The sequence below is a fragment of the Lissotriton vulgaris genome, chromosome 4_1 (assembly GCF_964263255.1).
Source record: "Lissotriton vulgaris chromosome 4_1, aLisVul1.2, whole genome shotgun sequence".
NCBI lineage: Eukaryota > Metazoa > Chordata > Amphibia > Caudata > Salamandridae > Lissotriton > Lissotriton vulgaris.
Window position 1 is genome coordinate 1697761381 of NC_141691.1, and position 24849 is coordinate 1697786229.

General features: G+C 46.0%; 1 protein-coding gene across 2 annotated transcripts in view; it reads right to left on the minus strand.

Moving 5' to 3' along the window:
* Positions 1-9344: 9344 nt before the first annotated feature.
* The window catches only part of LOC147724419 (membrane-spanning 4-domains subfamily A member 4A-like), a 540727-nt gene continuing 525222 nt past the window's right edge, over positions 9345-24849 (minus strand). The window contains exon 7 of one of the 2 annotated variants that reach the window (XM_086967007.1): positions 9345-10180. In XM_086967007.1, the coding sequence (XP_086823133.1) occupies positions 9902-10180 (279 nt within the window). In that variant the 3' untranslated portion in view covers positions 9345-9901. The remainder of the gene's footprint in view (positions 10181-24849) is intronic. The other variant, XM_086967006.1, reaches the window with a different exon arrangement.

Here is a 24849-nt window from a genome sequence, read left to right on the forward strand (position 1 = left end):
TATCATGCAGGTACAATTTACAGCGGCTTCTCCTACCTTTGCTTTTGTCGTCTCTTGTCTTGTCTCAAAGGCTGGGGTTTTGGCTGGGCCTGGCTGGATCGGCGCGGCCGATGCCGGCACTGTGGCTTTGATGGCCTGGCTGGAAGGCAGCAGCAGTGACACCAAGTCGAGTGTCACGAGTCCTCCTCCGTTCGAGCAAACAGTTTGTAGTACAATCGATGACGATGAGAGTCTGTCTGTCACTGCAGCGGAGGCAAAAGAGAGCGTGGTTTGGTCACTATCCATTTTATATGGGAACCGCGGGGGCTAACCAAAGTAAGTGCAGGGTCTTTATTGGTAGAGTTTTCGCGGACTAGAAGAATAACGGACTTGGGGGACCTCCCATTCGCCAATGTATTGGGTTCCAGGCTTAGTAATAGCAAGAAAGGTATGTGGTAATATGTGGGAAAGTGTGGGTGGGCGTGCACTGCGCAAGTGTGAGTGTGTGCACCAATAATTAACAACAGAGAGAGACGGGGGCAGGGTTTTCATGTGCGCAGAGTCAGACCCAGAATCCGATCTCCAATGAGTAACCACTTGTAACTATTCTCGTAGCACGCCCTTTCCTCTGATTTGACATGCAAGAGTGATTGCACCATAGTTTGTATTGCTAATCATTCTCAGCGTGTACTCGCGCATGCGCTACGAATACACTTCGACGTTACGCGTCGCATCAAAGCTTCCGTGTGACATCATGTACGGCGCCCCGTACGCGAAAGGCGCAAATGTTTTTAATTGTTTAAAAACATATATTTATGTATTTAATGAACACACTAATAGAATACATTATGTAGAGTAGTTAGAAAAATAGTTTTTTAAAACTTTAAATAATCGTATATTACTTTTAAAAGCAATTACACAAATCGCGGTGGAACATTATGTGTGCTCGCATCGTAAGAGCACCGTAAGCTCAGCGTAAGCGGACGCAAAGCCATCTGACTTTAAAAGATGGGATTTGATTGGTTCATAATAGTTTCTATTCCAATTGTTGAAAGTTCTGTCCCAGTTTAATCATTCTACTTTGTCGTTCTAAGAAGAAGCATCTGTTTTGAGATTCCTGTCAAATAGAAGGAAGATTACCATAATAACAGCAATGGACACATCTTCCAGCCATTCTTCAGAGGAATATTTAATTCCCGAAGAACCTCCAAAGAAGAGGAAAGCTCTAATTTGGCAATTTTTTACTTTTCCAGAAGGGCAAAAAAAGTTAATGCTCCAAAAGTAACCTGTAAAATTTGCCAAACAAGTCTTTCAAGGGGTGATCCATCTAAAAAATACTCCTTTGGCACAGCAAATATGGTGTGACACGTGAAGAACTTGCACCCCAATAACTATGCTCGAGCTGCAACACAGAGGTTGCAGGGGAACCCACCTGCTTCTGCATCACGCATATCAAATACTGCAGCAGAATTTTCAGCAAGCAGTCCACACACACAAATTGATCCTGATTTTGCTGACGTTAAAATTATATGCATTCATTGTGATAAACTTTTGTGTTATAGGGAACAGTCTATTGATCTGATAAAACGCAGGATGCAGGAGCATCGCTGTCCTCGACATTAGTTTTTTTTCTCTTCATTCTTTTGTTCCAGTTGGACACTTTTTGGGTTCCAGTTCCATTTTTTTGATTTAAAAAAAAACACACAAAAAAAGAAAACTAAAAACAAAAAAAAAACAGTTCTTTTTAGAACTAACTTCATTGGTCCAAGAAATAACTATATTTCTATGTTAGTGTATAAAAGTTTGTCAGAATGAATGTGTAGTTCATAAATGCATGAATGAAAACATTACTAGTGTATGGTGAATGTGAAAGTCCAGAACTATAACTATACAGCATACATCTGTAAGGTGCGCCAGGGATCTGTGTTGCAGAGGCCATGCCCCTTTTTCCAACAATCTGCAACACAGCTCTGTGGCACTTACTTTAGGTACCTGGTGGGCTAGTTGGCCCCTAGGGGACCTCTGGATTGAAGAGGAATTAATTCCCCACCTTAAAACGCGCCACAGGGCGTGTTTGCACACATCACCTCAGGCCCCGCCCCCTACCTCCACCACTGTGTGAACGCACCCCGTGGCATGTTTTAAGTTGCGGGATTAAGTCCCCTTAAATCCTGAGGTCCCCTGGCAGCCAAATAGCCCACCAGGTACCTCTAGTATGCGCCAGGGAGCTGCATTGCAGAGAGGTCTTCAGAGGCCACGCCCCTTTTTACAACACTCTGTAACGCAGCTCTGTGGTGCTCAGTGGAGGTACCTATTGGGCTAGTTGGCCCCCAGGGGACCTCTGGATTGAAGAAGAATTAATTCCCCAACTTAAAACGCGCCACAGGGCGTGTTTGCACACATATCACTTCAGGACCGCCCCCACCTTCACTACTGTGCAAACGCGCCCATGGCATCAGGTACCTCCAGTAAGCGCCACAGAGCTGCGTTACAGAGAGGTGTGAAAAGGGGCATGGCCTCAGAACACCTCTCTGCAATGCAGCCCCCTGGCGCAAAATGGAGGTTCCTGGTGGGCTAGTTGGACCCCAGCGACACCCAGTATTCAAGGGTAATTCGTTCCCCCTCTGTAAACGCGCCAGGGGGCAAGTTTGCAGAGTGGTGCAAGGAGGGAGGGTGGCCTCCGGCCAGATCCTGTTTTTTTTTTTAAAGAAGGGGGACTGAATAGCCCCCCCCTTCTTTTTCTAATTTATTGGCCCTGGGGACCCCATCCCCCAGGGTCAGGGGACCCTCCCAGGGACAATAGGGAGGTTACTCCCATCTCCTTTGTCCAGTTTTGCACCAGAGCAGAGCAGAGCCAACAGCTCCCAGGACTGGTTTGAACTGGACTATGCACAGGGACACCTCATGCAGACTTTCGGTCGGTGGCAAGTGCTCCCACCCAGCCCCAATACACTAAATCCTGTCAGGGAGGTGGTCAGACCGCCCTGTGACAGGATGCCTATTGTTCCACCTTCCTCTGCTTGAGCTTGGCTCAGCAGCAGGAGGGCAGAAATGTGTCTCTGGCCCGCAGGAACCATTTTGTTTTGTCCAAGACTAGAAGTCTGGTGTCGGGACCACCAGGAACCTGACAAAGCTTGTTTCTGAGGGCTGGAATCATACCTCCCACACCGATTACCGGTGTGGGGGTATGATTCCACAATGTTTGACACCAAACACAGTAGGGTTACTTTTACCCATTTTAGAGTGCTCATCATACAGTTGCACAATGCCACTCTATATGTCGTAAAGGGCTGATACACTGACAACCCAGGAGAATGGATTCTATAGGGTGCAGGGGTGTTCTGCTCATGCAGTGGCACCCTCTTACTTAGAACCACGCACCCTGTGTTCAGGATTGGTAAGGCCTGCTATAGGGGTGACTTATAGGTATAGTAAACATATATCTTAGTAATTGGTGCATGAACCATCTTGCACAGGCTGCAATAAAAAGCCTGTATATCAATTTTTCATGGCCTCTTATGGGTGGCGTAATACATGCTTCAGCCCATTGGAGGCCTCTTGGGTACCTATGCCCTGGGTACATGGGTACCATATACTAGAGACTGACAAGGGTACCCCAGTATCCAATCTGAAGTGTACCTAAGTACATAACATAACAGTTTAGGGAGAAAGCAGATAGACTGGGGTCCTGATTAGAAGGCTCCCAGTCAGACTAGTCAAAAACCAGCTTAGCACCAAGCAAAATGTGGGGGTACACATTCAGAAAGATCCTACCTTCTTACAGCTTTACAAGTCTATCCTTCCTTCTTTGTTCTGTAGGCTTGAGATTGCTCAGGACAAGTGCAGTGTAAAGTGTTATATACCATAACTAGATTTCCTCCGCACCCCTTTCTTTCCCATGAACTATGTCAAGGACTGCTAATGGCTTATTTGTGTGGGTAGGATGTTGATACTCCTACTAGCCAGCAGAATACATAACTTGGCCCAGCAGTAAGCATGGGCGAATTTTGCGGATCTCGCGTTCGCGAATTTTGCGGATTTGCGGATTCGCAATCCGCAAAATCCGCGAATTCCCGCGAATTTGCGGATTTTTTTTTTTTTGTGTTCGCCCGTGTTTCTGCCAGTTCGCGAGGGTTTTTACAATTTCGCAATTTGCGAACTTAACTGTCGGGTCGCAAGTTTTGCGAACTTGTTGTTTCTACGTATCCAGCCTGTTTAGGACACTCTTCTTCATCACTGCCACTCTCTGTCACCACTGCCACTCTCTGACTACTCATGCCACCCTCTGGCCCACCCATGCCACCCTCTGTTTCATCACCACACCCTCTGGTTGTCCAGTGTACATTATTTTCGGCAAAGCAAAGCACACCTTCCCTGCCTCAAGTGACCTGAATTAATTTGGGGCTGATTAATGTGTCACAGAATATTTTTTTAGCTGGCACCTGCTTCCTTAGTGCGCCCTGATTAGTGATCTTTTGCACTTGCTAAGTGCTTTCATTGTTGCAAAATTAGTTACAACACCTGCCCTGCCCCAACTGACAATAATGAATTAGGGGCTGATTAATGGATTTTAACTTCCAGCCTGGCTCCTGCTTGTCTCCCTTAGCTGTAATTCAGGACCTTTGTGGCATATGTGTAACTATTCTGAGGTTCAGAGCAGGGTCACATAATAGTTTCAACTGGCAACTGAACTCTGGAGGGGCCCCTCAGGAAGCACTACAGGAAATGGCTACTAATGATGAGCCTGAACTTTTGAACCTGGTAAGTAGTTACTTTCAGTTTTGCTAAAATCGTATTTCTGCAATTTTGCACTTATTCGCGGGGCGCGAACTCACGCGAACTCACGCGAACAGTGCGAGCAAAATCCGCTGCTCGCGGATTTGCGGATTTTGCGGGAGATTCGCGAATCTCGCGGATTGCGAATTTCCCGAAAATCCGCAAAATCCGCGAGCGGAACGGATTTTCCGCCCACACCTATCCAGCAGGAGGGGAAACGGTCTGGAATCTTAAAATGGCTGAACCAGGAAAATATGTAAATCCTCAAAGTGCCATGAGAATTACAATTATCACAAATGTGTATGTGGATCTGCACGTGGTGTAACTACTAACCCTCCAATTGATACCGTACCATTATCTCTAATTAAGTAAGTAATGGGAGCCTTGCAGAGGAGCACATTTAACCCACGGTATAATGCAGTGAGCTCATAACCTTTACAGTAATGTACTAAGGACCAACATGATGTATTCCCACACACATTATAAGGCCTAAACAAGATAGGCACCAATCCCTCTTGGTTCCCTTCTGCAAAAAGCTACCTGTGCACAGATAGGGAGATGAGAATGTATGCAGATGCATGTGCTCATGTGTTCGTGTGAACAAGCCCAGAGTCTATGTATGACCCAGCTGTGCAGCAGCAGACCTTATTTTAAAAGGCAGTTAGCACTCTCATTCCATGTTCACAGAATTTACTTTGAGTGAGACTCAGATGGTGAATCCAAAACCGGGTAGTCGAAAAGTGAAAAATACAGAGGAATTAAATTGTAAGAATCCATGTCCAACAGTACCGTAAAATTAACCACTTCCATGCTTGTGACAAGGTCAACTCGTCATGGGTGTTACCTGCGCTGTGCTTATGACGAGTTGACCTTGTCAGATAACAAGGGATTTTGAAAATTGCAGCACAGCACGGGAATATACAGGAACAATGATGTGGTTAAAGGATATATTGAACAGACCCGGAGTTTTTGTGATGCTGAGTAAAGATCAGTAGCTTAGCAACAAAAAGAAAGTGACAGTGGAAATGTGGGGTGTATGGGCAGTCTGCTCTCAGTGGCCTGACAGGCAGTTGTTGAGACCCGGCAGTAGCTAAAGATGTTGTTGAAGATAGGCCTAGCATACCAGTGGTAATTCTTGGCATTCAGGACATGATAGTTTCCAGTGAAGGATAAAGGTTACCCATGGAATAAATATTGTAATCATCATAATTCTTGACACATTTTGGACTAAGGCTGGCACTGTAATCGTGGCTTAATTCTTGGAATAATATGGGGAACTATGGCATATTAGTGCCACTTTAGTAGAATGCTGGTCATTAAATAAAGATTCCAATTCTTGTTGAATTGCAGCTGAAATGGCATGAGATGGTGATATGTGGGCATATAGTGCAGAATTTGTACATTATTGGCAGTAGTACACCTAAATACTTGAGGAAGACGACAAATATGACAAAGTAATGTTTGGGCACCAAGCAATCATTTATCAAAAAATAAAGAGCTGATATTTGAGTTGGACAAATGTTTTTTTCACGAAATTATAAGCTTTTGTCTGGGGCAAATTCTTTTGTTTTTCCAATAATTATAAGTTTGTAATGAATAGTAAAATGTGTGTTTTCATAAACTATCAAATGAAAGTTACAATTTTTTTTTTTAAATAAATCTAAAGCGAGAATTTGAACGAAAACTACAACTGCTGTCTGACACCCTACAACATAAAATGTGAAGGAACCATCTGCTGTCAGAACTTGTAACATCTCCGTTACCTGATTGAAAATCTGTACTGGTCTCCTGTGCACTGTCTGATATTGAACTATATGAGCATTTTTTCCACCCCACTCCTTCCAAAGAGATTGTCAGGAAAAATGTATGATTCAGGATCTACCTAAGTGAAGCAAAATGGAATAATGAAAGTAAGTGAAGCATAGACCTGTAGAGAGACTCTCCATGTTGCTACCATTTTCTCACACTTTTGGGACGGTAAAACCTCCAACATTCCGCTAGGGGGTTAGACTTGCTTGGGCAACCTACAAATGTATTATTTCATGGGGGTAACCTTCTAGCTTAGCGGAAAATGTATGTAAAAGTGTACTTAAAAATGCACTATTTTGTTCTATTTTTAAGATGTTTGGGGAGGTGTACCTTCAAGCCTCCTGGATAAAGTCAGGCGCACACGCTTAGGGACAAATGTATTAAATTATTGCGCAGCTCAGCAAGTCACCTTGCTGCACTGCGTGATAAGGAAATGGCAGGAATGCAGCGTATTTAGCATAATATGGCAAAGTCCTGTCATTTCCAATTCCTGGAGCTAAAGGTGCTGCCAAGGGTCAATGCAGGCACCTTTGTACCATGGCGCAAGGGTGCCTGCATTGTAAGCAGGATTGTTTTGTGCAGGAAGGGCACCTTCCTGCACATAAACAAGCCTGATAAAATGTCCCTCTTTCTATATGTTCTGCTGAATGCAGCACACATAGAGAAAGGAAGTAATGAGGAGAAATAAAGATATTTCTCCTAGTTATGTCTCCTATGGGGAGGCATATCAATGTGATGCATTCCCAAGTGAACCACTGATAGTAAATCTGGGAATGCACCTAAATCCATGGGTGGATGCGTGAAAACACCCATGCCCAACTAATGAAACCTCCCTGGTGCAGAATTAGGCAGCACAGCAATATGTTCTGCATTGCGTTGTTCTGGATGTATCAAGCCACTCAGGGTCATGCAAAGTGGCCTTGCATGGTTTGATAAATCCTACATGGGTTTTGTGTCACCTTTGTGTGGCACAAGAGTGACGCAAAACCTACTTAAATATGCCCCTTAGTTTGCTCATTCAAACTTGTTGTGGGTATATTTGCCACAAAACATTGAAATATCACCATCTGATACAAATGTGCAAGTCATATGGACCTTTTTGCAATTCTGGCAATGAATGAAACAATTGGAGCACTTCCACTCTGCCCTTTGCCATGCCATGTCTTACAATGCTGATGGAGCCTAAATGTTAACTGACAGTTGCCTCTATCAATTCTCATTATTTAAGGATCATTACGATATGAAATTCTTGATGAAGACACGTTAACTGGCTGAGTCAAAAAATTAGAAATTTCATACTGCACCATAAAAGCATGCAGAGTGTTAAAAAATGATGATACGAAACCGTAAACAAAGAGAGAAACAATGATATCTACACGTGAACGTATTTACGTGTTGTGAGTAAATAAAATATAGCTAACATAAGGAGTTTTTTGACAATAATATTAAAATGTGCATTAAACGTGCGATAAATACCTGCATAATGAGTTTCTAGAAATGCTTAAAATGCTTATGTAGAAAGAATCGATATAGTGCAAAACTGAGCTGTTCTTAACGATTATGTAGTAAAACGTATATTTCAAAATGACATGTAAATGATTTGCTTTGAAAAAGATAACATGCAAATATTGTCTAAAAATAGTTTTTTTGTAGTATTTCACATTGACATGTAGTCTTTGAAGAGAATATTAATTGAACTAATTGAGAAAAGTCGAAATTTATCTGTGAATGTGTGATTTATAAACATTAAACAGCAGTGATTCAACTCATTTTCATGTAGGCCTCAAATGCTTTATATTTCCGGTACAAATGTGGAATCATACGAAGCAGCCACTTTAGCCACTTTAGCCACTGTGAGATCTTTTCGTGAAGTTTCTTTTCTGTATTGGTTAACAATGGACTCAATTCTTGCTAAGAAACATACTTGATAGAAATGTAACAATATTATTGCAAACCTTGAGAAAGGCGATGGGGAACAGATGGGCTGTGAGCAAAGTAAGAGTTCTAACTACTTCTGTGGAAGTAAAGGAAGAGCTATACAATTCAACTTAATGAATCTAATGACATTTGCAAAAAGATTACTTAGTTTTCCGGATTTTTGAGATTCACTAATCACCCCATAAACGGCCCAATCTGAGTGACCAATCAGAACCCCATGGACTAATGAAATTGATAGGTTAAGAGGTGTGAACCAGGAACATTTTGAGGTATAATTGCCCCATCGGAGGAGGAGTCGGGGTTTGCTGTCATTTTCAATTTCTCTGTCCAACATGCTGTCGGACTGATTTTTGACTCTCTTATGCTAATCCCTTGAACTGAACTATTCCTAACTGCGATCCTGAAACCTGTTCTGTACGGCTGGTAAAGTTGAGCAGGAAATAACTTTTTGGCTGAAGGGTTATCTGACTTCTTCTGTGGCACGCAGTGCTGCAGTTCAGACTTGGCCAGATCCATATTGAAGACAGACTAAATCTCTCAGCTTTGCCTTAAACTATATGATTAATAACTGTAACTCGAACTTCATTTTGCTTTCTCTCCCCGGATACATTTTAAACTGTCCATTCATTTCTGTGCTGTAATATGAGGCTACTTGTACTAATGATTTGTTATTTTTTCAGATTCTAAAGGCAAATATGTGATTTGTCCATTCAAAAAGAGGCTTTAGATAAATATTTTCATGAGTTATTTTTTATCGATTCTGTCTCATTCTTTTAGTCATTTTTTTGTCTCAAGGTGTTTATATCGGTGTCTGAGAAAAGCTATGAAATAAGTTTGAGTTGATAATTCTTTATTCCAAGTCCTCATAATGCAACTGTCTCACGTTCTCCAAGTATCCAAGTCCCTGTTAGCTCAACAAAAATATCCATTGGAAATCCTTTATTTATGGTAATCAGATTGATGATCAGAGTGTGTGGTGTTTCAATGGGAGTATTTGAGGCCTAATGAAGTAAAAATTAGTTTGTGGCAAAGAGAAAACATTATGTAAGCTTTCTGCTGCATCAATAGTCTGCTTACTGCGCATCTGTGTTGAGTTGCCCGAATTCCATACCTTCCTTTCTGGTAATCTAATGTGAAATTCCTATTAGATTTGAATGAAAAAGATATTTTGATATCTGTACGAAAGACACAGACAAAGGTACTCTGTAAAGAAGTCATCTTTCTGCACATGGAGTTAAAAGATATGTAACATTCTTCACAAAAGGGCTCGGGTTTAACATTTTAAGACTCAAAACAGTCACACAGGCTCCAAAATATTCAAATACATTTGCAGTAACCTTTGTTTAAGGCGCTTTAATAACCAAACAGCAACCCTTATCATCAGGTGCCTCACTGTGGGCTAACGGACTTCTTCATAAACAGTCTTAGAATAGGATGGTGGATCCCCTCTCGGTGGGGCAGCCACACAGGCCACTGCTGGTGGATTTGCATTCACATCAGTCATTGGTACATCATACAGTGGTCTCATGCCTTGTCCTATTGGCATACCCTGGATCAAACCTTGTGTTGGTGGCATCATCTGGGTCACTGGCATGCCTTGGAATACTGGTATCCCCATTGTTTGAGCTGTATGGCTTGTTGGGTCCTGTGGGTTAGCATTTTGCAATATAAACACAGACTGCAAAAAAAAAAGCATGATTTTATGATTTTTTTTTATTAGCTAGGTTGTAAATAGATCACAGGCATAAAATATTACAGATCCCTAAAAGCAGGGTCAGATTTGAATATATCTCTATATAACGACCGCGTTGTTACAGCGCAAACTATTACCTTGCAAGTCATTACAACGACTTGCAGTGGGGGCCACGCTGGATTTAGGAATAGTATAATTTACTATTCCTACTCCAGTTTGTGCAACAGCAGGGAATGTGCTGGATTGTAAATGCAACACCTTCTGCCCCCTACAGCAAGTCATTGTAACGACTTGTGATGTAATGGTTCGCGTTGTAGCAAGGCGGTCGTTGTAACAACCGCGTTGTAATGGCATTGATGTAAAGCATTCAATATAAACGCTGTTTCCCTCAGATTTAGCGCTGGCGGCGCCTGGTGATAAAATCTTTTTTGGAGCCCTCCAATGACCTCCTTCTCCATGGATTCCCTCACTACGACACTCCGCCAGTGTTCCCCATCTCTCCACAGCCCCCTCTGACATGCATTTTATTTGTTTTTTAGCACTACTCATACCAGTGTAGGGTGTCAGAGCATCTTACATCACATACACATTATACGGAGACATACCTGTGTAACTCTAGCAATTAGAAAAGTTACATTAAACAATGAGGGTTACAAGGTGTAGGAATCCCGTCTTCCGTAATAGTAGGCAGTTTAAGAGTGTTTGCTCTTGGAAAGCACAAACTCACACATTTTAAAAAGTATCAGCATCGCTCTGGTCGGCTTTACTAATAAGAATGCATTTCTACGCAAACAAATCTTTTTTAGCAACATTAAAAAAATGAAAGGCATTGGAAAAACATAACAAACAAAGCTATCCACATAAAATACAGGGGCTTATTTACAGACACTTGCCTCGCTGGTGCGTCATTTTTAATATGGGAAAGAGTGACGTACCTGTGGTGCAAGGGACTTACTTATAAATAAGCCCCACAGTTTAGTGATCTGCAGTGTATACGTTCTTTGTAGCAGTCATATTACGCTCTGCGCTACTTTATGATGAGATAAAACTGCAACTAGACCAAAGCTCCGGTCTATCTCATGCAGTAACATAAATCACCAGAGTTATCTTTACGTGTTTATTGTTGCATGAAAACTGCCGATCACACAAGGAAATCTGTAGCAGGTGCTTGTAAACCTACAAATTATTTCTAAACACAGTGTCACCAATTTCAGCCTCTGGTGCAGCTGCTCAGGTCCCATGTCTTTAAAGCCGGTCCTGCATAAACGTTTGAAATAGTACACAGTTATATTAAATAATATTTGCTGTAGTTCATTGTGCTCCGATCGCATTTCTATATACTAGACATCATGGGCCTCATTTATGAAAAGTGACGCATCGCTGCGTGAAAACAGTGATGCGTCACTTTTCACTGCGCACTCCTTGCGACACCAATGAAGCGTCATATTTAATGTATGACGCATCATGTCGCAAGGACTTACAGATACGTCAGTATTTCTGACGTATCTGTAAGCGCAAAAGTGACGCATTGCTGGAGTGTGTCACAAAAGTGACGCAACTCCAGCAATGCGTCCTTTCACATGGGGAAAGCCCCATGTGAAAGGGCTTGCGTCAGTCTTACGCCTGCTGTGAGGCAGGCGCAAAATTTTGACGCAACAGCATCCTAAAAGTGACGCAGTGAAATCTCATAGATTTCACTGCGTCACTATTACGAGGCTTTTTGCGGGGGAACGCCCCCTCTGCATACATTATACTTGACGCAGGTATAATGTGACGCAGGGGTTTCAAAATTGACGCATCTACCTAGTTGCATCACTTTTTAAATATGGCGCAACAAGGCGCATGTTTTACGCCGCCGATGCGTCACAAAAAGTGACGCACCGGCGGCGCAAAACTGACGCAAGGCCTCATAAATAAGGGCCCATGTGTTGATTCATGCAATAAGTTTTAAGAGACGTGTATTCTCACCAAGCACCCAAAATCTAGTGGGTTGCGACTGTTCAGGCTGTGAAATAAAACCAAAAACAGGTAAGATTGAGATCATGGCTCAGGTTTGTACATTGGATTTAGAATAAACGCTGGAGCTCATTCTGAGGAATACAGATTTATTTCTTGTGTTTCCGAGTGTAAAATGTGTTTAATTTACGTTCGTGCAGTTACGCAAAACTTTGGAAAAATTATTTTAGAGCAAAATGCTCTCTAGTGTTAATATTTGCTTCAAAGCCGCATTTCAGGCTAAAAACAGAGCAAAAAAGTACAAACGCACCACAAACAGCTGTTCACACTCTGTTGTTCCTGTGCATTTGCTGTAGATTTTTACTATGAATGGGCGAATGAGCTGTAAATGTTTCCTGCATGATGGAGTCATTTCATGAATTTCGCATAACAAGAGCATCATGAAATTCCAGACTTTATGCAAATTATGCCTAGGCCTAGAGTGAATGCCTATGGGGTGTGAGTGAAGTCAACAGTGCAGCTTCATGTCTGTCACTGTGCCATGTAAGCCTGAATGGTTGATGCAGCGGTGAATTCACAGTAGAATGTCTAGGCAATTCTCTGACAGGGATGTGCAAGTGTGGAGCTGCTTGAAAGAAGAAGACAGTGCCATCGTAATTCTGATAATGGGGGTGGGGGGGGGGGGGGGGGGCTTTTTTAACTTGAAAACTGCCCATGGTAAAGGATTAAGTAACTCCCTTCTCAAGTCCCTGTCATTAGATGAATGAGGAGCTCCTAGACTTTAAGGTCTAGTTTGGCCTGAAAGCAACACCCTTGGAGCTCTACATTGCTGTTGGTGAGAGGGGGCCCCAGAAACAATAGGTTGTGGTTACATTTTCAAGATCCCTCTAAGAATTATGGCTTTAAAAGGCCCTCTGTGACTGGTGTAAGGACTGGTGTCAGGAAAATGTAGGGCGGACGAATCGTGACGAAGAGTGGCGAGTGGAGAAAATCCTGCCTCCAGAGTGGCTTAGTACCAATTTAGTGTAGAGGCCAGAAAAGGATTTAGGTGGTAAAGCTCTTGGAGAAAGGTTTCTCACCTACTTTTAGTAGATGCCCCTTCTCCTAATTGATAGCCTGGTATCACGTGTGACTTTTAGTTTCTTTAAACTGTTCGTGTTATTTTCTCTTGTGAGAGATTTGGTTTAAATAGAATGTTTCACAAAAACTGTGAAACTGGATGTGTGTCACATCTGTATTGCTGCACTAGCAGTGTTAACTACTTAATGTTAGAAACTGGGGCCCAGATATACTAAGGCCTTGCATTGCCATTGTGTCATGAAAGGTGATACAAAGTGATACAAGGCTTAAGTGATATTTACTAAACTACGCAAAGCTATTTTGTGTGGCTCTGCCTACATTGAGAAGGCACTCCATGGGTACAGTGTAGGCATTCCCACTCATCCACCCATGGATTTTGCTGCATCTCCAGGTTTACTAAAGGTAGTAAACCTGGAAATGTGCCAAAATGCCACACCTTCCCCAGTGAGGCGTAACGAGGAGAAATGTTTATTTCTCCTCATTTTTTCATCTTTCCACATGCGCTGCAAAATAGAAAGATGAAAATGCTTCTGATGATCGCTTTTGAGCAAGAAAGTATCCTTTACTGCATACAAACAATCCTGCTTGTAACACAGGCACCCTTGCACTGTGGCACAAGGGTGCCTGCATTGGCATTGGGCAGCACTCAGTGCCCCAGTGCGGAGAAACAGCAGAAATAAGTCATATCTCAGTAAATATGGCACATTCCTACTTTCTCCTCTTGATGCAGTGCAGCAAGTTATCTTGCTACATTACATTGTGTCAAAGGTTAGTATATATTGGCCTAGATAAACAATATCTTGAAGACAGCATCTGGCAAGAATTGTGTACACTAAAGCAGAAAAGCATATGATATTCAAGCAGAGGAACATTCATGTTATATGCAAATTATTGAAAGACTGTACATTTTACATGAGGGAGCAAAGGTGCAAATTTGGCCACTAGGGAATGGACAGGTATTCATTTCATATAAAAACAGTGACAGACATTTGAACAGTTCAGGAAAGGTTGCCTTCACCATCCACACATGGTTGGCCACAGTAGCAGATTGTAAAACAGGCACAGAAACTGAGATGCGCCTGGTGGGAGTGAAAGTAAACAAAAGCAAACCCCAACTTGCATTATAGTCGAGCATTCAAAGGAAGAGACCCTAATGGTCATATGGCCGAGATACCCGCCACCCCCTCTCAACACAATCCCCAAGAATTGGGAAACCGGAAACAGTTCTTGAACTTTTGGAAGGCGGGAAGGGAGTCACCCTTCCCGGCCGTATTTATTAAAATATGAAACAAAAGAAAACATTAAAATAACAGATTCATATAATGTACAATTTCATTTCCACATTACGATGTTGGCTAACCTTAACAGATCTCTAATACAAAGGTTCTCCTAGCCGATCTAACATCCTACAAAACATTTGACTTGAAATTGTACATCCTAACGTTAAGGGCCAACGGCAAGGTCGTAACCGGTGTCAGATCCCTAAACCAGAAATACCCCCCTCACTTGTGAGAGGGGCGACCGCACCGGGACGTACCTCAAGTGCATCTACCAATTTCCCTTTGTACTTGACGGGGGCCCCAATAAACTCGACGCCGTTTAACGGTCGTTCGAGGGCTCGTGTGAGGTGTCTAAAAGGTAGCGTAAACCCCCTCCCGCACCCCACACAACTTACCCATCTGCCGTCGCAGATGTCCTGGCCCCGGGAAATTCCCCAGGAGGGGCCGTAGCCCCTCCTATCCAGGAAGGGGCCTTGACCACCTTTCCTTTCCTTCCGGCGGCCTCTCCTTAGACAGGACCGCCTCCCCGTTGAGGGGCCAATTGGCCACCTCCCCGCGCGCTCCCATCCGTAATGGGTGACGCCCCCTCATAGGGATCTTCCAATTACTGCTCACCGATCATGACCTTACCGCCCGACCAAAATAAATACGACAGTTCTACCTAAGTTACTAAGATTTACGAAACAAAACAACATTTATTATTAGGCGAAAATGCTGATCCATCCTTGTTCCAAAATTACTTTATTTGCAAAATATACTGAAAATAACCAATCTTTATTGCATCGTTAAGAAATTTCACGACGATCATCACAACCTGTAAGAAAACAGATAAACCAAAGATACTATATCAACCGTATTTCCAACGAATTGCTGTCCTCAGGGGCTGGTGGGTGGGTCAAAATTGCTCTTCGTTCCGTCTCGAGCTCACATGCAGCGGGGAGGTGCAGCTTCAGAGCACAGGAACAAGAGGATGCTTTCTTGGCTTCCGCTCCTTTTATCCGTCTTCAGGGTGGGCGTCAACCCGCCCCCGCCTGCCTCCGAGGGCGTGGCCGGCCGCGTTGGTGTCTAGGCCAGCCCACTCTAGGGCGGGAAAAAGGCGCGCCCCGGCTACGCCGCTTCGGGCATACCAGCCGAGACCCGCCTCCCGCCCAAGATGGCTTCCCGGGGGGATCGTGGTACTCCACCATACGTTCGGGGGGACCGATTGGTCGCCCCTTTCCATATGGCCGAGATACCCGCCACCCCCTCTCAACACAATCCCCAAGAATTGGGAAACCGGAAACAGTTCTTGAACTTTTGGAAGGCGGGAAGGGAGTCACCCTCCCCGGCCGTATTTATTAAAATATGAAACAAAAGAAAACATTAAAATAACAGATTCATATAATGTACAATTTCATTTCCACATTACGATGTTGGCTAACCTTAACAGATCTCTAATACAAAGGTTCTCCTAGCCGATCTAACATCCTACAAAACATTTGACTTGAAATTGTACATCCTAACGTTAAGGGCCAACGGCAAGGTCGTAACCGGTGTCAGATCCCTAAACCAGAAATACCCCCCTCACTTGTGAGAGGGGCGACCGCACCGGGACGTACCTCAAGTGCATCTACCAATTTCCCTTTGTACTTGACGGGGGCCCCAATAAACTCGACGCCGTTTAACGGTCGTTCGAGGGCTCGTGTGAGGTGTCTAAAAGGTAGCGTAAACCCCCTCCCGCACCCCACACAACTTACCCATCTGCCGTCGCAGATGTCCTGGCCCCGGGAAATTCCCCAGGAGGGGCCGTAGCCCCTCCTATCCAGGAAGGGGCCTTGACCACCTTTCCTTTCCTTCCAGCGGCCTCTCCTTAGACAGAACCGCCTCCCCGTTGAGGGGCCAATTGGCCACCTCCCCCGCGCGCTCCCATCCGTAATGGGTGACGCCCCCTCATAGGGATCTTCCAATTACTGCTCACCGATCATGACCTTACCGCCACAGGCCGGATAGTTGACCGGCTATCCGGACCCCCCACAACACTCCTACCTAAAGGTCATGCTGTAAACTCTTTAACCATGCTATGAAGTCTCCTATGAGTAATTCGTTCCCCACCCGGGACAAATGAACCCCGTCCCCCAGATACATACTGTCCCCTTTAATACAACCATGCGAAACAGAATGCAGTGTACTTGAACGAAACAATCTACTTATTTTATTATTAACTTTCCGTACTGAGTGATTCAGCGCCGAAACAGAAATAGCCCCCCGCCACACTTTCCGTGGGATCATATGTGACCATGCAATTGTGCACCCTGGAACTCTTCTCGCCAACCAACTTACCGTGGAAAGCATCGCCTCAAGAAGAAGTCGTCTACCAGTGGTCACTAAATCATTGCCCCCAAGATGTACTATGACTACAGACGGCGGTGACCTTGTCCGCCCTAACAAACCCTCGAAAGATGAGCGAAACTGGTCAATACAGAGCCCACCCCTTCCGTAGAAGGACACACTGTACCCGTATTCCCCAGCCATGTGAATCATGTCACCTGCTTTGAATACGTCCGCGGCACGCCTCACGTATGAGTGGCCCACGACCCACACCTCCTTTTTCACAGCCGGCAATGACTGACCGCTGGCCCCCTGGTGTCGGGTCGACTGGACAGTCCGCCCGCCTCGTAGGCTTGCGCAACTGAAAATCAAACAAAAACAAGAAGCGTGAGTACATCATAACAGCTTCACAACATGTGCAACCGCACATACCTTTTATAACAGTTCGAGGACCAACGCCCCACACGTTTTACTTGTTCAATGTTCAGACCCCTGGCTGTCGCTTCTGTGGCAGCCCCTATCCGAAAGGAATGGGTCCCAAAGTCGCCGGGGTTCAAGCCCGCGGCAGAAATCGACATCGCAAGCACCCGCTGAAACTGAAACCTCGTCAGTGGGGTGGCGTCAGCGTGTCTTAACAAGGTCCCCCCCATGCCGCCATCCTCTGTGCTAAGTATTCCTCTACGCACCCCACAGGGCACATGGCGGACCCGGGGATCCTGTGGATGATTACGCAGTCCCCGATCGCATCCTAATCGGACTTGGACCTGACGAACGAGACCGTCATTGTCTCCCCCCTGACCTGAATGTGTTCCCGGCACAGACCCCCCATCGTATCCTGCTTGTTCCTTGCCACTAATTCGCTTACCCGCATAGCTCCATGGAATGCTAATGCAAATGCGGCTCGGAACAACACTGCTTCGTACTGGGATGAACATGTTACTGGTAGCACGGATAATAACAGGGCCAACCTATCCAGACCTATCGGGTGCCTATCGTCTACTCTGCGACCCTCAAGGCGTTGCCACCCGCGTAGCGCTTTTTGCACAACGAAAGATGCTGTCGGGTCCTGGATCCCATGAGCCCTTGCCATGAAGGAAATGGCGGCCCGATGCCTCTGGGCCGTAGCTACTGACTTGCCTGCGTGACGTAAAGAGAGCAGGAATCTTACTACACATTCTTCCAGACCCCAAAGCTCCCTCCCGGCAATACCCAAAAAGGCCCAATAGGAACGGAACGCCCCTTCATATGCCTTCCTCGTCCGGGGTGCTAAACTCTCTCCCACGAGGTCTTGTAGTTCGGGGCACCGAGAGACCAGAGAGCTTCGGGAAAGGGTGCCGCCACCGGGTCCGCTGTGGGCAGAAAACCCCAGAAGGCCTGCATACGGAAACGAGAGAGGGCATCAGCCGCTTGGTTCATTACCCCCGGCACGTGTCGCGCCCTAAACAGTACATTCAGTTGCATGCACAGCAACACAATTTCTTTGAGCAGCCTCAGAATCAATTTGCAACGTGCTGCCTGACTATTGATACACTCAACCACGGTCATGTTATCCGACCAGAACACCACAGAGTGATCCCTAAACCCTTCTGGCCATGTTTTCAAGGCTACCAGAACAGGGAATAGTTCGAGAAAAGCAATGTTACTCGTCAACCCGCACTCATGCCACCATGACGGCCATCTTTGAGCCGACCATTGTGTACCCAATATGGCGCCAAAACCCACGCTCCCCGCCGAGTCTGTCCACAGCCCCAGCTCCTCGGAAGACACTGCCGGTTTATTCCAGACAATTCGACCATTAAAATCCGCCAGGAATGCAATCCAAATGCGCATGTCCTGGCGAACCTCTGCCGAGAGTCTCGTACGGTGATGTCTTTCCCTCAAGCCGACCATGGACTGTGCAATCGAGCGGGAAAAGGGGCGTGCCATCGGGATTACTCTTAGGGCAAAATTCAGCTGACCAACCACCTGTTGCAATTGATGCAAGTTCACTTTCGTTGCACGAATACATGTCTCAAGGGATAACCTGAATTTTAACACTTTTTCTTTAGGTAAACGAAAACAACCCTCCACCGAGTCGAGCTCGATCCCCAGAAACTCAATCAAGGTCGAAGGACCCACCGTCTTACCTGGCGCCAATGGCACACCGAATTGATTCATTAGGACACAAAATTCATGTAAGGCCTGTCCACACTCAGAATCCCCGGCTGCCCCCAGAAACAGAAAGTCATCGAGATAATGCATAACATGTTGAAAACCTGTCTTTCTTGTGAAAACCCACTGCAAAAAACAACTGAATTTCTCGAAATAAGCACATGAAATCGAGCATCCCATTGGCATACATTTATCCATGTAAAAGTGACCCTGAAACTGAAAACCAAGAAGACGCTGATCGTCTGGGTGTACCGGGAGCAACCGGAACGCTGACTCGATGTCCGATTTGGCCATCAGCGTCCCGGGCCCCAGGCGATTCAACATGGCTACGGCCTCATCGAAAGATGCGTACCGCACCGAACATACTTCCGGGTCTATCGCGTCATTCACGGAAAGACCACGTGGGGCTGACAAATTGTGTATCAGCCGAAACTCACCCGGGTCCTTCTTGGGAACCACCCCTAGAGGAGAACATACGAAATTAGGAACTGGTGGCAAATCGAATGGACCGGCAACACGACCTCGAGCCACCTCTTTCCCAATCTTTACCTGCACCACTGCCGTGTGCTGTAAGACCGACAATTGATTCTTACAGTCCGGTACCCCCTGAAAATCCCCCACTGGGATGCGGAAACCATATGAAAACCCGTTCCGTAACACCCCAGCGGAGGTATGATCTGGGTATTCGCTGAGCCAAGGAATCATCGCCATGGTATCAATCGGAGTCGGTAAAGGCGCCCCTCGGACTACATTAGACCTGTTTGGCGCCTCCCTTACCACCGTTATCACCCGTTTTGGCTCTGCACATGGACTCAGGATGGGATGGCTGCCCGCACCCCCCACACTCATGTCTGAATTTACATGACCCCAGGGGCCTAGTACATTTGCTCCTGTTAAAATTCCAACAGATCCCCTTTTTACCTGTGTTGCCATTCGGCTTCGTGTGGGACTCGTTACCTGTACCCGTCCGAAAGGGCGTCCCAGAGTTTTGGCGGGAGGATTCCCCCCCGTTACTCCCTACTAATGGCACCTTCAGCATCCCTGTACTCTCCATTTTTTGCCAAGACACAGAGTCATAACAATCCCAAGACAACAACGGGTCGTGTTCTTTAGCTTTCCTAAACAGATTATCATAGCAGAACCACTGATTGCCCCCATATGCCACAGAATACTCCATAATACGTGACTGATAAATGGGTAACTCGGTCAACAACTCAGGCCTGCGCTCCCCCATGATGGAAGTAAAAATTCCCCATGCTCTGCCCCAAGTACCAATGGTCTCGTCTACCTTAAAGGCGGCCATTTTTGCGCGCCAAACACTCGGATGCATGAGCTCCTTTTGACTCCTTACATGCTCGATCTCGTAATGGTCGGTAAGCAATGAAAACATGTTAACATATTTATCCGCCCAAATCAATTCCTTGACTTCTAGTGGAACGTGCTGGGCAATCTTCTCCTTTCGAGAAGGTGCAGAGTCCCCCCCCGCAATCGGCAATGGCCGCTTACCTGAAGTAGACCCCCCGCTTGTCGCAGAACTTGGGCCCGCTGTACTCCCCACCGCCGAGACCTGCGGGGGAACAGGAGATGGAGTCTTCACAGCCTCCCTAGATTCCCGCAGTTGCCTCATCACTGCCCGGGCGTCGTCAGCCGTGGCGCCCTCGCTATCGTTTCCCAACCACGCTGCCAATTGCGCCGCTAACTCGGGGGGCATATCCTCCTTGTTCGCAGGGGTGACTACCACAGGGATTGGATTCCCCTCCTTTGGCGCCGGGGTTTGCTCCTCTCGTGGCGCTTCGGGAACCGGGGTCTCCCCCCCAAGTGCTCCCCTTCTGGGCCTCCTGCTCTTTCCACCGGGGATTGTCCCCTGTAAAGGCCGTTTCGGCCCTCCCTCCCCGTCCTTAGCCTCCACCTTTCTCTTCAGATCGGCTATCTCCTTCATGAGTATGCGGAGCATCTCCTCGGTACCGACCCGCTTTCCGACTTTCTTGGGCATTCTCAGACGGGATATCTATAAGACAAAAAGAGAGATTACAACGCTCAAAATTGCTCTTCGTTCCGTCTCGAGCTCACATGCAGCGGGGAGGTGCAGCTTCAGAGCACAGGAACAAGAGGATGCTTTCTTGGCTTCCGCTCCTTTTATCCGTCTTCAGGGTGGGCGTCAACCCGCCCCCGCCTGCCTCCGAGGGCGTGGCCGGCCGCGTTGGTGTCTAGGCCAGCCCACTCTAGGGCGGGAAAAAGGCGCGCCCCGGCTACGCCGCTTCGGGCATACCAGCCGAGACCCGCCTCCCGCCCAAGATGGCTTCCCGGGGGGATCGTGGTACTCCACCATACGTTCGGGGGGACCGATTGGTCGCCCCTTTCCAGAATCTTCCTAGGGCAATGGAAGTAAAATGATCTGATCGATACACATCTCATCAACTAGCAAGATTCATTTCCAGTGAAGGTTCTACTTGCAAGTAATACCCAGGAAACCTTTTCACTCACAATCCATGTGTATAAGGTAGTGGGTTTGTCATTGTGTCTACTAGAGTGTCTACCTAGGACCAGCCCCACTCCCCCGATCATGCCAGAAACCTCATAATCATCATTGACAACATACTCACCATAAAATCACTGAACAACGCTGTCTCATCCACCTGCTTCCACACTCTGCACATGCTACGTAAGATCTTCAAGTGGATACCCCCACACACTCCATGACACAGGTCCTCTTCACCAACCGATTGGACTATGGCAACATCCTCTATGAAGGAATCGTTGCACATCTCCTACAGAGACTTCAGACCCTACAGAACCCCACTGCAGGACTCATCCTAGGCCTTCAATGACAAACCCACATCACACCCCACCTCCACAACTTCACCGGCTCCCCATACACAATGATGCCAATTCAAGCTGCTGGCCCATGAACACAATGCTCTACACAACCAATGACTTGCCTACATTAACCACTGCCTGAACTTCCACTTCCCTTTCACTTGCCCCTACTCACTATTTTATTTATATGCTTATATAGCGCTAGAATCGACCCCCAAAGGGGTATCTCTGCGCTTAAGCGGCACATGAGGGTGATGTGAGGCCCTGCAAGCTAACAGGTACGGAAAAGAGTAGTTTTTTTAAGCTTCCTGAAATTTAGATGGTCTGAGCACCCCCTCAGAGGTAGGGGCAGCTCATTCCAGTAGTGAGGACCAAGATGGGAGAAAGCCTTTCCTCCCAATCTTGCTCTTCTTCCTCGTGGTACCTCCAGCATATGTTTGGTGCTCGAGTGGAGAGATCTCAGGGGAGCATAAGGCTTGAATTTCTCAGATAGATAAGAGGGGCCTGAGCAATACAGTGCCTTATGGATGGTGCAGCAGATTTTTAACTTGACCCTTTGGCGGATGGGAAGCCAGTGTAGTTTCCTCAAAAGAGGGCGGGAGGGAGTACTTGGGGGAACGTTAAGGACCATTCCAGCTGCTGAGTTCTGAACTACCTGTAATCTGGCCAATGAGGCTTCATTGGCAGAAACTAACAGGCCGTTACAGGAGTCCAGGTGACTTAATATAAGTGCCTGGACAAGGGTTTTCCAGGAGGAATCGGGGAGCAAAGGGAAGATTAGGTGTAATAGGCCCATTACATGGAAGCAAGACACCGCAGTTTGATCAGCTTCCTCCTTCATTGTGAGTGCCTGATCTAGCAGGATCCCCACATTTTTGACTAACTTCTTGGGTACAGGATGGGGTCCTAGATCTATTGACCACCAGTCCGGTGTCCACAAGAGGGGTGCCACTCCAAAGAGAATGATTTCTGTTTTCCCCACATTGCACTGGAGGAAATTATTCATCATCCAGTGTGATATTGCTCTCTTTCCATTGGAGAAGGCTGCCCATACTTCTGAGGTGAGCTTGTTGAATGGACAAAGTAATTCGGTGTCATCGGCGTATGATATCGGGATGAACCCATGGGACCTCAGGAGATTGTCCAAGGGAGCAACATAGATATTGAATAATGTAGGGCACAGACATGAGCCCTGAGGTACTCCCTTGGACGATGTTATGGGGGCCGATCTGTAAGGACCTAGGCTGACAACCTGAGAGCAATCAGATAGAAAACTCTACCAAAGCAGAAGTGGAGGTTGCTCCTTGTCCCACATCACAGCAAAGACATGGAACAGCCTCCCCACGCATCTCCGGCCCATCACCTCACTTCCGGAATTCCGAATGGCCCTCAAAACCTGACAGTTAGAATAGGCGTCCTGGACCTGCAATCGCCGGAATACCTTATTGGGTGCTAGCGATGCTTTATACATCCTGTTCCTGGCTGCTATATATGCAGTCACAGCTTCCTCCTTCTGCAATAAATACTACTTACTCCTTGATCCTTTTTTTAATTTATTCAGTTTGGAGTTGAACATTAGTGCTAAATCTTCATTCACCGTTTATCTATAAATATCTCTACATCACATCGGGAATTTTTGGGAAACACGGGGCATATTATCAACGGCCAGCGATAATCATCACTGGCCGCTCGTAGAGTGAGATTTAATATCGCCGGCTATCACTGGAAATTATCACCATGCTAGCACTGTATCAACAACGCAGAGCGCAATGTAGAGAATTATTCCAGTGATAGCGGTGTTTTCCATGGAACATCACTGGTTTTCCAGTGATGTTCCATGGAAAACGGCAATATCCTTGATGATAGGGCCTGTAGTCCTAGCTACACAATACACCACCCATGTTAGGTATGCCTTAGTCAGGAATTTAACAGACGTTAAATTCCTGCATTAAGGCATACTTAACGCGATTTCAAATATCGCCACCCTTCCTCGATAATATCGCAAAGCTGCTGTAATGACCGACTTTTTCAACCCTCTTTAGAGGGAGGATGATGGAAGATGACTCCAGCCTATTACCCTTATAGTATAGGGATTAGGACTATAAGTAGGACCTACCCATGAGGCACAGTAGTGCATTTTCGTACCCTTTTTTTTAGATCAGGGCTTATAAACTTAAGCTAGGGGATAGATATATAAGTATTAGTGATGATCCATCCTTTTGCAAGAGTGTTAGTATATCTTCCATGGAGTTATGCTTATTTTGGGCCTTGTGGGCCTTAAACGGGACAGACTCCATCTTGCCTTCTGCCCGGTAGCTTGAGAGGTTTTTTAGGTGAAGTGTAATGTTTTAGTTTCGAGGTGTTGTTCGCTTGGAGAGAACCGGCTCAGGCTGGCCCTTATCGAAAGACTGTATTTTTCTCCACTCCGAAGACACAACTCCAGGCCGGCCGGCTGGGAACGTGTCCTTGGTACGGGGAGGTACAAGAATTTGGTGGGCGGCAGGTTACTGGCCGTAACTTTCCATGAAGGGACAGGCTTTGATATTAGCGAAAGTGTTAGGCAATGAGTCAGTCAGTCTGTAGGCGGCAGCTAGCCGTTAGCATCTATGCCATTAATTATTTCCAGGCAGACAGTCGCCATTTTGAAGTCCAAGAAAGATTCTGAAACCGAGACTCTCTGAGAAAGACTGAAGGAGAAGTAGCGCGGAGCGAACAGAGACAGAGAGAGAGAGACGGTAGTTAATAGCGAGCAAGGTTCCAGTGACTTGGAGGGAAGCAGAGGAGATCGAGCATAGCGGTGCAGACGTGTACCCGTGACTGCTAAGGTGTGATTCCGAGACGAGCCAAGACACAGACGAGAAGGGAGCCTAGATGACTGCCGAACCCCGACTTCATATTAACCAGGTGACCTCCGCCCTTTCCCTTACAAAGCGCGCATTCTAACCTTTTACTTTTCTTTGCAGAATATATATATATATATCTATGCTATCGTGTAGAATTGTGTTCATTTTTATTGTAATAAAACACCCCAGTTCTTAGTGAACCGACATGTGCCTTGTATTC